Below are 13,117 nucleotides of genomic sequence, written 5' to 3'. Positions count from 1 at the left end.
AAACAAGAACAAACCAAACCCAAAATTAGTAAAAGAAAAGAAATAACAAAGATCAGAGGATAAATAAATGAAATTGAGATTTAAAAAAAATACAATCAATGAAAGGACAGTTTTTTGGGGTTTTTTTTGAGTTGGAGTCACTCTGTCACCCAGACTGGAGTACAGTGGCCACTCCCGGCCACCACAGGCTCGACCTGCTGGGCTCTGGCGATCCTTCCGCCTCAGCCTTCCAAGTAGTCGGAATTACAGGCATGCACTACCACGCCCGGCTGATTTTTTGATTTATTGTAGAGATGAGGTCTCACTGCCCAGGCGGGTCTCGAACCGTGGGCTCAGGCAATCCACTCACCTCAGCCTCCCAAAGGCGTGGGATTACTGGTTAAGCCACCGAGCCTGGCTGTTTTTTTTTTTTAAGTGAAACAAAATTAACAAACTTTTAGTTAAACTAAGAAAAAAAGAAGCCAGTATTACCCTGATACCAAAACTAAAAACAGACAACAAAAAAGACAGTCTCTTCAATAAACGGTGCTGGGAAAACTGGACAACTATTTGCGGAATAATTAAACTAGATTCCTATCTCTCACCAAAACACAAAAATGGATCAAAGGCTTAAATCTAAGACCTGAAACTATGAAACTACTAGAATAAAACATTAGGAAAATGTTCTAGGACATTGGTCTGGGCAAAGATCTCTTGTGTAAGACGTCAAAAGCAAGGCAACCAAAGCAAAAATGACAAATGAGATACATCAAGCTGAAATGCTTCCATACAGCAAAGGAAACAATCAACACAGTGAAAAGATAATCCAAAGAATAGGAGAAAATATTTGCAAACAACTCATCTGATGTGGTATTAATCACTGGAATCTGTAAGGAGCTCAAACAATCTAATAGCAAAAACAAAAAAGCAGGAAAAAACCCAAAATAATCAGATTTTTAAATGGGTAAAATAGCTGAATCTAAAGGATGAATTTAAAGCTGAATTTAAAGAATGAATTTAAAGCTGAATTTAAAGAATGAATTTAAAGCTGAATTTAAAGACATTTCTTTAAAAAAAAAAAAAAGTACAAGCCAGGCTCGGTGGCTTCAGCCTGTAATCCCACACCTTTGGGAGGCTGAGGTGAGTGGATTGCCTGAGCCCGCGGGTTCGAGATCCGCCTGGGCAGCGAGACCTCATCTCTACAATAAATCAAAAAATCAGCCGGGCGTGGTAGTGCATGCCTGTAATTCTGGCTACTTGGAAGACTGAGGCAGAAGGATTGCCGGAGCCCAGCAGGTCGAGGCTGCAGTGGCCGGGAGCGGCCTCTGCACTCGAGTCTGGGTGACAGAGTGAGATTCCAACTCAAAAAAATAAAGTACAAATGACCAAGAGGTATATGAAAAAATGCTCAATAGCACTAATTATCAGAAAAATGTACATCAAAACTACAATGCAATATCACCTCATCCAAGTTGAAACAGCTTTTATTAAAAAGACTGGAAATAATGGAAGCTGGTGAAGATGCAGAGAAAGGGGAACTCTCTTATACTATTGTTAGAAATGTAAATTAGAACAATATGTAGGTTCCTCAAAAAATGAAAAATAAAACTATCATTTGATCCAACAATTCCATTACTGGGTATATCCAAAAGAAAGGTTATCATGCCAGGTGCAGTGGCTCATACCTGTAATCCCAGTACTTTGGGAGGCATTGGCAAGAGGATTACCTGAGCTCAGGGGTTCAAGACCAACCTGGGCACCGTGGCAACACATCATCTCTACAATAAATAAATTTTAAAAATCAGCTGGGCATGATGGCGCATGCCTGTAGTTTCAGCTACTTGGAAGGCTGAGGTGGAAGGATCACCTGACCCCAACAGATCAAGGCTGTGGTGGCTGTGGGTGTGCCATCGCACTCCAGCCTGGGCAGCAGAGTGAGACGCTGACTCAAAAAAAAAAAAAAAAAAAAAAAAAGAAAGAAAAAGAAAAGGAAAGAAAAGAAAGGATATCAATATAGCAAAAATATATCTACATATGCTTATGTTTATTGCAGCACTATTTACAATAGCCAAAACATGAATCATCCTAAGTTCCCATCAATGCATAAATGAATTCTAAAAATGTACATTTATACAATGGGATATTATTTGGCCAAAAAATAAAAATAACATCCTGTCAGTTGCAGTAAAATGGATAAAATTGTAGGTTGTTATATCAAGTAAAACAAGCCAAACACAGAAAGACAATTACATCATGTTCTCACTCACAGCTAAAAAAGTGAATCTCATAAAGGTAGAAAGTATTTTGGTGGTTACCAGAGGCCAGAAATGGTAGTGGGGAGGAAAGGATGAAGAGAAGTTGATTAATGGGTACAAATAAATAGTTTGAGAGAAGAAATAAGACAATAGATAGATGAGTAGAGTAACTATAATTTACAATAAACTATTGTATACTTCAAAATAGTAGAAAAAAATGTGAATGGTTCTAGCATAAAGACAAATATTTAAGGCAATGGGTACCCCAAATACACTTATTCGATCTTTACAAATTGTATGAATGTAATGTATGAATGTACATATCACATGTATCTCATTTGTACAGCTCTTATGTGTCAAAATAAAATAATTTTTAAAGGCTGCCAGATAACCTCAGGAAAAATATTAAGACAATCAAAACAACATCAAGTGCCTTTCCAACTATTATAAAATAGAACTACAAATTAATAACAGGAAGATTTTTGAAAAATCATAAATATATGAAAATTAAATGCATGTTCCTGAACAACCAATGGGTCAAAGAAAAAATCAAAAGGGAAATTTAAAATACCTCCAGACAAAGGAAAATGGAAACACAATGTACTAAAATTTATCAAATGCAGCAAAATCAGTTCTAAGAGGGAAATTTATAACAATAAATGCCTACATCAAACAGAAAATTTCAAATAAACAATTTAACATTACCCTCAAGAAACTAGAAAAGCAGACTAAGCCTAATATCAACAGAAAGAAGTAAATAAAGATTAGAGCAGAAATGAATGAAAGAGAGACTAGAAAGACATTAGAAAAATTCAGTGAAGCTAAGAGTTGTTTCTCTGAAAAGGCAAAATTGACAAACTTTTAGCCAGACTAAGAAAAAAGGAAATGACTCAAATAAATAAAATCAGACATGGAAATAGAAGATGTTTAAAATGATACCACAGAATTATAAACGATCGTAAGAGATGACTTTGAACAATTATATATCAATATATTCAGTAACCTAGAAGAAATGGTAAAATCCTAGAAACATACAACTGAGCATGACTGAATCAAGAAAAAATAAAAAATACGAAGGAACCAATAACAAAAGATTGCATCAATACTAAAAAATCTCTCCTCAAAGAGAAACCCTGAACCAGATGGATTTATGGTAGAATTCCACCAAACAAATAAAGAAAAATTAATACCAGTCTTCCTCAAACTCTTCCAAAAATTTGAAGGAGGAGCGATACCTCCACGCTCATTTTATGAAGCCAGTATTACCCTGATACCAAAGCCAGACAAGGAAACTGTAAGAAAAGAAAGGAAGCCAATAACCCAGACGAAGACAGATGCAAAAATCCTCAACTGAATACTAGCAAAGTGAATTCAAAAGCACATTTAAAAAATCATTCACCATGATCAAGTGTGATTTATCCCAGAGGCGCAAGGATAGTTTAAGAAATTCAAATCAATAAATGTGATACACCATATTAACAGAATGAAGGACAAAAATCATATGATCATCTAAATATATGCAGGAAAAAATTTGACAAAATTCAGCATAATTTCATGACAAAAATCCTCAACAAATATGGCAGGAAAGGAATGTACCTCAATAAAGATTATATATGTAAAGCACACAGCTAACATCATACTCAATAGTGAAAACTTGGAAGCTTTTCTTCTAAGAATAGGAACAAGCAAGATAAGAAAGCCCACTCACAACACTTATATTCAACATAGTACTAAAAGTTCTAGCCAGAATAAGTAGGCAAGAAAAATAAATAAAAGGCACTCAAATAGGAAAGGAGAAAGTAAAATTGTCTCCATTTGCTGATGACATGATCTCATATACAGAAAACCCTAAAAATGCCACTGAAAATTTGTTAGAACTGATAAATGAATTCAGTAAAGTTGTAGGGTATAAAATCAACACACAAAATCAGTAGCATTCTTTCATACTAACAATAAACTATCCGAAGAGGAAATTAAGAAATCAATCCCATTCACTTATCATCAGGGAAACGTGTATCTAAACCACAATGAGATATCACCTCATGCCTGTTAAAATGGTCATTATCAAAAAGATGAAAGATAAGTGCTGGTGGGGATATGGAGAAAAGGGAACTCTTTTGCACTGTGGGTGGGAATGGAAATTAAAACAGTCACTAAGGAAAACAGTATAGAGGTTTCTCAGAGCACTAAAAAAAGAATGACCATATGATCTAGCAATCTCACTCTGGGTATATATTCAAAGGAACTGAAATCAGTATCCTGGAGAAATATCTGCACTCTCATGTTCATTACAGCATTATTTACAGTAACCAAGATATAGAATCAGCCTAAGTGTCCATCAACAGATAAATGAATAAAGAAAATGTGGTATATATACAACAACAAAATACCATTCAATTTTAAAAGGGGGGGTGAGGGGGGAATCCTGTTATTTGCAACAACATGTGTGAACCTGGAGGACACTACGCTAAGTGAAATAAGCCAAGCACAGAATGACAAATACCACATTACCTCACTTATATATAGAATCTAAAATAGTTGAACTCATAGAAGTAGAGAGTTAAATCATGGTTACCAGAGGCTAGAGGGGAGGAAGGGGCAGATAGGGAAAAGAAGATGTTAATCAAAGGGTACAAAGTTTCAGCTAGACAGGATGAATAATAAGCTTTAGTGAGCCATTGCACAGAATGGTGACTATAATAAATAATAATTTCTTGTATATCTTAAAATTGCTATCAGAATAGATTCTAAATGTTTTCACCATAAAAAATAAGTATATGAGATGAGAGATCTGTTAATTGTTCCACATTGTAAACATATATCAAAACATCACACTATAGCCTATAAATTATAAAATTATTATTTGTCAATTAAAAATAAAATATTTAAAAATGATAAAATTTTGAATCTGTAAAAAAAATATTCGCCTTACTTGGTTGTGCTCTAGAGTTTCAAAAAGTTGCTCATCAGACTTCAATAATGGAATGCCTGTTCGATAGTGAACTTCATAAGAAAACTCCATGGTGGCCCAGGTCTGACTGATTTCAGTAATAACCTAGTAATCAAAAATATAAATTATGTGCGCAAAAGCTTAATTTAGGATCGATATCTAGGTCATTATTTAGAATGAAAAAATTTTAAACAATTTCTTAAAAAGCAGAGTAATATCAAACATTATTGGCCTCATTACTTTTCTCCAAATAATTCACGGTGTCGAAGTCTGGAGAATAAATTTTATCACGTCAAAGGAACAGGCATCGTACTAATATCAAACTTCTATATTGGGTCTGAGTTTTACATCCTTCACCAAAACAGGATTTGAGAGTAGGAAGGGTGTTAAACAATTATCTAAATGTTTGGTAGATATTATTTGCAAATTAGTCAATGAGAGACTGAATGTGAATCTCAGTCCCCTGTGTGAGCCTGGGTAAGTTAATTACCTCTCTGCATCTCTGCTCCCTCATCTGTAAAATAAAGATGATAATATTACTTACCTCAGAGGATTAAATAAGTTAATAAAAATAAAGCACTTAGTGTGGTGCTTGCTACAAAGGGCCATCAAAGCATTCTGCTATCATCACCATCATTACTACCTTGGGCCACCTCTCCTGGCCTATATGGTTTAGAATGATTCCATATCCTGCCCATCACACACCTAATAAGCAGCAAACACTTTGGGGACGTATGTCTATACACTCCCAGGGCATCAGAAAAACTTCCTGAGTCAGTTTCTCTGCTAATGCCCAAAATTAGCTCAGTAGAAAAGTCAGCCCTAAGGATACTACCTTCTCGGTCCCCAGCTCTTTCACTGCCTTGTCCACAGTCTGTCGGACATCATCTTCCACTCTGTGTAATTGCAGTGCTAACAAATCGGCCAAAGTTGTGGTTTCATTTATGGAAAACTTTACCTGATCAAGAAAAAGAAAAAGCAAGGTAGACTTTATATTCTACACATATCAATGGTTCCTTTTGCCTAATGGCTAGTGAAATGAATTGCAACTAAAATATATTTTAACCAGGTGCTGAGGACATCCCTAGTTTTGAAAGGCGTGGGAGACTCAAGACATTCCTTTTTTTAACACCAGTGACTGAGGTGTCACCTGTCAGAAAGCGAGAACCAAGGTTTAGCTGTGCTCATGCTACACTCCTTTCTTTTGTTTCACAGCCCTCCCTTGTCAGCACATTTCTTATCTCCTTTGCCCACAAAATCCAATTTTTAAAGAGAATCTCATTGTTCATTTATTATAATCTGGTTGAAATCCCAGGAATCAGGTAGTAGCTCATTTGTCTTTTCTTCCTAAAGAACCCTAGTCACTGAATATAATTCCCAGTTCCTTCTGTGATTTAACCTAGTTTTATTGCTAATTTAATCTTACGTCCTTGGCAAAAAAGAAAGAAAATTCTTACTCATAGTGTTATTATGAATTATCAATACTCACATTTCCCCTTGTTTCCTTATCATCTTGCTGACTCTATCCCCAACCCCCTTACCCTCATTAATTGCTTTTTCAGAGGCTCTCAGCTCTTCCCAAGTGCCCAAACTGACTCATGTCTCCTGTAAATGAAGAGCTGACCCAGCCACATGGTTGCAGAAAAGCCATTTCCTTTCCTGGTTTTGCTAAGAATATCCAGTCTCTGCTTTTTGAAAGCTGCAGCACTCTCTGGTTCTCCCTACCCTGTCACATTCCTCAGGACCATACACCCCTCTGCACAGGGGGACCCAATGTCCTCATTTACCCGAACTGAAGGGTTTCCAGGATGTGGGACTTTCAGTGTTAAGATCTGGTCTGGAAAGCTCTGGGCTAACCTGATGAGTTGGTCAGCCTAGCTTGACATCGATATTGACTTCATTCCAGAGCTGATGGGAGCTAGGAAGCCAGGTCTGTCCCAGAGAAAGAATAAGCAAGGATGTGTAACAGGGCCACCTGATTAACTGTGCAACGTGTGCACTGAGCACGGTCACCAGCCCAGGTGACAAATGGAGACTGAATCCAGCCTTTGCTTTGTTGTACTGAGGACAGCCCAGAGGAAGGTATCTTTTTCTAAATTGTCTGCCAGAGAAGGTGACTCTTTCCAGCTTGCAGAAAGGTATAATGTAGGCAAGCAGAGACGGTGCTGAGACAAAATCTTATTGGCAGAAATATGAGGAGGGGTCAGGGACCAGGGCACATATTCTCCTACATATTCTAAGACTCAAAGATTTTCTGTATGAACAAATTAATCAATTACCAAGTCCAAATATTCGATGTCTAAAATACTCCATTAAAAACAGTATTATTACAATAATAGCTTCAGGGACCATTTATAAAATGTTTTTATCTGAGCCCACTTGTTCCTTATGAGATTCCTCAAATGCATAGAGCATATAGCATCCCTCTCATTTTATTAATTAAACAAAACAAACTGCTGGGCGATTTTGTTATTGTGCAGACATCATAGAGTGAATTTACACAATCCTAGATGGTGTTGCCTACGACACACCTCAGCTGTATGGTCTAGCCTATTGCTCCTAGGTTACAAACCTCTACAGCATGTTACTGTCATGAATACTGTAAACAGTTGTGAGAAAATGGCAAGTATTTATGTATCGAAACATAGCAAAGGTACAATGAAAACACAGTGTTATAATCTTATAGGGCCCCCATGCAGTCTGTCATTGCAGACTGTATGTATGTGGTATGTGTACACATATATTTGTGTGTATTTTTTATGTATGTATGTATATATGCATTTGTATTATATATATATATATAAATTGGAATTTTGGCATATATTTTATATTAACTTGCATGGGAAGCACTATATTTATTTATAGAGGGATAAACAGAGATACAAAGAATAGGTAACCTGCCCAAGATGTCAGAATTACTAAGTGTTCACACTGGAACCATAATGCCTAGGCTATACCCACTGGTCCACGACGCCCTTTGCCCCTGTTACCCTACTCCGTAACTTTCCTTTACATCCTGAGAGCCTTTTTGCACAGCATGTCCCTCAAGTTCTTGACTTGCCTAAGGAGAAAACACACATACTGGACTTCCTTTTACATATTTTAAACTCATAAGGTGATCTTCCCTAAAAAATAAGGTACAAGACTGATCTATTTGCTTTTTAATAGAAATAGAAAAACAAGAACCTCGATGGCATAGACACATGAGAAAACATCTTTTAATATTGAAATAAAATCAAAACAATCAGAAGACTATAAAAAAGGACACCATTATTTAAAAATTGTGGGAGAAAAAAATCACAATTTCAGATTCCTCCCCACCCCAAATTCACTATTACACTTTCTGATCCTTTCCACAATAAGTACAATTCTTTGAAGCCATCTGGTGCTCTATAAGATATTTTCATCTGATCTCATTTATTCCTTATGAGATTCCTCTAATGCATAAGAGCCTATAACATCCCTCTCGTTTTATTAATTAAAACAAAACAAAACTCTGGCCGGGTGTGGTGGCTCAAGCCTGTAATCCCAGCACTTTGGGAGGTGAAGGTGAGAAGATTGCCTAAGCCCAAGGGTTCAAGACCAGGCTGGGAAACTTGGCGAGACCTTAGCCAGGTGTTGTGGCATGCACCTGTGGTTCCAGCTACTTGGGAGGCTGAGGTGGAAGGATTGCCTGCACCTAGCAGGTCGAGGCTGCAGTGAGCCATGATGGTGCCACTGCACTCCAGCCTAGGTGACAGAGTGAGAGTATGGCTAAATAAATTAATAAATAAATAAAACATTAAAATTAAAAAAACAATTCAAATGAGAGAGGTGAAGTGATCTAGACAGTAAGAGACAAAAGCGGATCAAGAGCTTTGATCTTCAGGTGTCCAGTCCACGGGTCCTCTCTCAGAGAGCTTGATCTCTCACGTTAGACTAGAGCACTCTTCACAATCCCACTCCATCCCAGATGATGCAACCAAGAACTGATGCTTCACAGTCACAAAAATACTCAAGATACTGACCCCCGCAGCCTCCATCAGCTGGTGCCAATGTCTATCCCTGAGGGCAGGGCTCTGCAACTCTGTGACAGCTCTCAGGGAGGTTGCCATGTCCTTCACTGTGCCTTCCAGGCCTGCATAAGCATCCCAGACACGGACTTCCTTGTCTAGTGACCAGATGTCCTAAACACAAGTGGGGGGGGGAAATCTTCAGTGCCTTATATACAAACATAATATAATGTGCCTCTTTTGGAAGAATAAATATGCATTTCCCAACCCCTGGAATAGGAAAGAGAGTGGGCACATTTAAACTTCCAGGCTAAGGACCAAAACCAGAGAATTGTAACGATAACCATTTGTTTATGTGAGTTTGTGTAAGAAACCACTGGTTTCTTATTCATAAGATCGAACTGGCTGTCCCATGAGGAAACCATTGGATATTAAATGTAGGTAAGAAACAGAGTTCACAGGACACGTGAAATAAAGAATGTTTCTTGTAGAAACATAAATAAATGGAAACAGACTGTTATCTGGATGACTAAGACCTCCCTCCAAATACCTTACTCGTTTAAATGGTAGTTTTGGAATGTCTGTTCCTTGGAACTTAAATATTTCACGGTTTTAGGATGTCAAATAGGGCCCTTGACTTGGCTGTCCTCTTGGTCCATGGAATAACATCAGCAATTGTAAATTAGAAAACCCATATAAAACAACTGGATCATATCACAAAGTAAAGAACAATGCCAATCATTTAAAAAAATAAAGAAACTTCAGTTGAGAGTGGGGGTTCAGTTATCACTCTGAAGTGAAATTACCCAATGCTAAAGGAGAGAAGTGAGAAGTGAGTCTAGAAAGAGGGCCAGTAACTCCATGACATCTGAAAGAACCAAGACATTTTAGGTAGGGTCTGTGGGACTGGGAGAAAAAGGGAGAAAATTCTGGAGAGAGTGAGTAGGAGCTAAGCACAGGACTGAGTTAGAGCTAAGGATGTTCTGGGGTGGGAAGGAAGTAAAAGGCCCTGTCACTTTTAATTCCCTTTCACTGCCATGCATTTATCCAAAGAAGTTCTACTCTCCTCAGAGGGCATAGGCCATGGGGGCAAGATATCACAGTACTAAATGCAAAGAAGCTCAGTTCTGTTTGCGAGAGCCAACAATTAAGTTAGCAAACTCATCCTAGAAAAAGTGCTAAATACCTCATTGCTGAATATATATCACTATGGCTACCTTCCAAGTAAGGACTCCCCCTGGGAAGCTATGCACTGATGCCAGCGCCTAGTCCACCCATCAAAGCACTGGAACTCTTTTTCTGGAATGGTCACAAGAGTTATCATTGTATTACCCTTGATGTCCTGAATGTCATCAAACGTCTTTCTTTCAATATTTCCTTTATCTTCCAGTAAAGAAAAAAGTTACTGGGGGCCATGTCAGGTGAGTAGGAAGGGTATTCCAATACAGTTATTTGTACAGTGCTAACAATATAAGCACACAGTGGCAAGTTTGTGAACTTAATTGTCAGATCTCAACAAACACCAGTGATAGCTCTGATGGCCATTCCAGAAAAAGGGTTCCAAAATTGCTTTGACAGGTGGACTAGGTGCTGGCATCGGTGCACAGCTTCCCAAGGGAAGTTCTTTGAAGGTGACTATAGTGATACTCAGCAGTGAGGTATGTAGTACTTTTTCTAGGATGGTTCGCGAACCTAATAGTTGGCCCTTGTATACTGAGCCCCCTTGAGATACTGGAGTAATCAATAGGAAACAAAGACTATAATAGTCCGTAGAAATCCAGAAGTGGCATACTCCTATTAGTTGACCTAAATTTTAGAACCAAAAGATATCTTTTCAGATACAAAGTGCTTATGTTTGCTAAGGAAAGAGATCAAAAGCTTTCATCAACCTAACCTTTTAGCCCTGATAATCTTCCTTTCCATTCTAGATAGCCATAGGGAGTCCATGATTAGAGCTGCTTCTCATCAATTCATCAACCCTAATATGCTTTTATCAACTCATTCACAGAAAGGCAGGCTTGATTAGAAGTGCAACTGGCTAAGAGTGAACAAAATGCCATCTGATATCATTCTGCTAGAAGTAAATAAGGACACAGCCCAACACACCAGGTCCTAGGTTAGAGAAGATGGGAGGAGGTGGTGCTGAGAAAGATAAATTGTTGTAATAGACAGTTATGGAACTCGCCTTGGCAAACCTTCTGAGTTCCACATCCATCTGTTCCACATTAATCTGTCTCCACTGGGTTTTAGTCCAATTATCAATGCTTCTCTGGAAACGCACAAGCAGATAAAAGTGTCAACAACATTTGGTGAAAGCAAGTCTCGGCAGCAAAATACATAAACTGATGATACACAGTGACTCTATCATCCAGTGGAAAGTTAATTTTTAAAATATTAACTGCACTTGTCAAAACTTCCCAATCACCAAAACAAAAAAGTTGTCAGAACATGTCAAATTTAAGGCTAAAACATCATGATATATTAATTTCTAGTAGCAATGATAAATTCCACACACACCATCATTATCACTTAATCCTGTGTACTTTAAATAAATTGACAAGTACATTACTATTAAATAACAGACTTACAACTCTACATGTAACATAAAATCAGCTCTCACAAGATAATCTCCATCCATTATAAACAAACTCTCATTAACCATTTCTTGACCATATATCTTGTCAATATATTTCTAAATGGCTTTTGTCTAACTTAAAAATGATGTATAATGCATGCTGCAATGCACCTAGTCCCTTAGGACTTATTTTTCTATTTAAGTGTTTAACTGAATTAACCGCATACAAATTAACTTTATTTTTTAGTAAGGGTCTGTTTATATATGCACATGTAAGTGTAAGCATGGGTGTAAACATGAGGTGATATGTACAAGTGACCATATATATGTAATTTACTTGTTTATTTTTACTTATATCCTATGCAATGCCCCAAAAAGATTTGAGGCTGTCAACTTATTATACAAGGTTTCATCCTGAACTAAAAAAAAAAAAATTAAAAATTGACATTCAGGAAAGGATATTTCACTAACAAAGATATGCAAATTTTCATTCAGGCCTAGAGGTGACAAATCTAATGTCCATATATTTCAAGACATTTAAAACCCAAATCGAGTAATATAGATCCTAAAAATGGCAAATTTATATAAAAGAAATGGCTAAATTAAAAAGCAAGCTTTCAAAAAGCACATCTTACTCGAACATAAATAATGACATCCCAGAGTCCCTTGAGCAGTTTTATTTCTTTGCGACATTGCTTCATTTGTTTGTCCTCTGGAAGAGCCACTTCAAAAAGATGAGTGGATTCTTGCATCTGCAACATTTCTTCTTCTAATGCCTCAAGCTCTTGATTTGCCTAAGGAGAAAATATACACACCTGCATAACTTTCACAGACAGCCGAAATCATCGTTCTGCAGTACTGGTTACTTCAACATTTCAAGCTGATTTTTAAAAGAAAGTAAAAAGAAATCTTTGTACTATAATTATTGGCAAAATGTAGAAGGTTTCAGATGGGAAAACTCATAGCTTCAAAAAGTGAGAGTATACTATTAATAAATACAATCATGTCACCAATAATCTCCCTATTCACATATTTCAACAAAACTTATTACAGCATCAGGCTTTGAATATAATTTTTCCTCCTGATTTTCATTGTATAGCTGGGACTTTGCAGAAGAGCAAAAGGTGGGGCTCTAGAAACTTCCACTTAAGAATAAATTACCAGCCAGGCTTGGTGGCTCAGGCTGTAATCCCAGGCCTTGGGAGGCTGAGGTGAGTGGATTGCCTGAGCCCACAGGTTCGAGACCCGCCGGAGCAACTCAGCAAGACCTCATCTCCACAATAAATCAAAAAAAAATTAGCCGAGGCGTGGTAGCGTGCACCTGTAGTTCCAGCTACTTGGAAGGCTGAGGCGGAAGGATTGCCCG

The 13,117-nt window shown here is 37.4% G+C and overlaps 1 protein-coding gene across 1 annotated transcript in view; it reads right to left on the bottom strand.

The window, feature by feature from the left end:
• LOC103268211 (dynein heavy chain 11, axonemal-like) overlaps positions 1-13,117 on the bottom strand; it is a gene marked incomplete at its 3' end in the record, with an annotated part of 189,018 nt that overhangs the window by 104,313 nt on the left and 71,588 nt on the right. Inside the window, 5 exon segments of the mRNA XM_021716137.1 lie at positions 5,167-5,289; positions 6,020-6,142; positions 9,192-9,350; positions 11,362-11,445; positions 12,387-12,545. Of these exon segments, the coding sequence (XP_021571812.1) occupies positions 5,167-5,289; positions 6,020-6,142; positions 9,192-9,350; positions 11,362-11,445; positions 12,387-12,545 (648 nt within the window).

The sequence above is a fragment of the Carlito syrichta genome, unplaced genomic scaffold (genome assembly GCF_000164805.1).
Source record: "Carlito syrichta isolate Samal-C Ts95f unplaced genomic scaffold, Tarsius_syrichta-2.0.1 Scaffold104719, whole genome shotgun sequence".
Lineage (NCBI taxonomy): Eukaryota > Metazoa > Chordata > Mammalia > Primates > Tarsiidae > Carlito > Carlito syrichta.
Note: the sequence above shows the minus strand (reverse complement) of the source record. Positions and strands in the feature narration are given on the sequence as shown.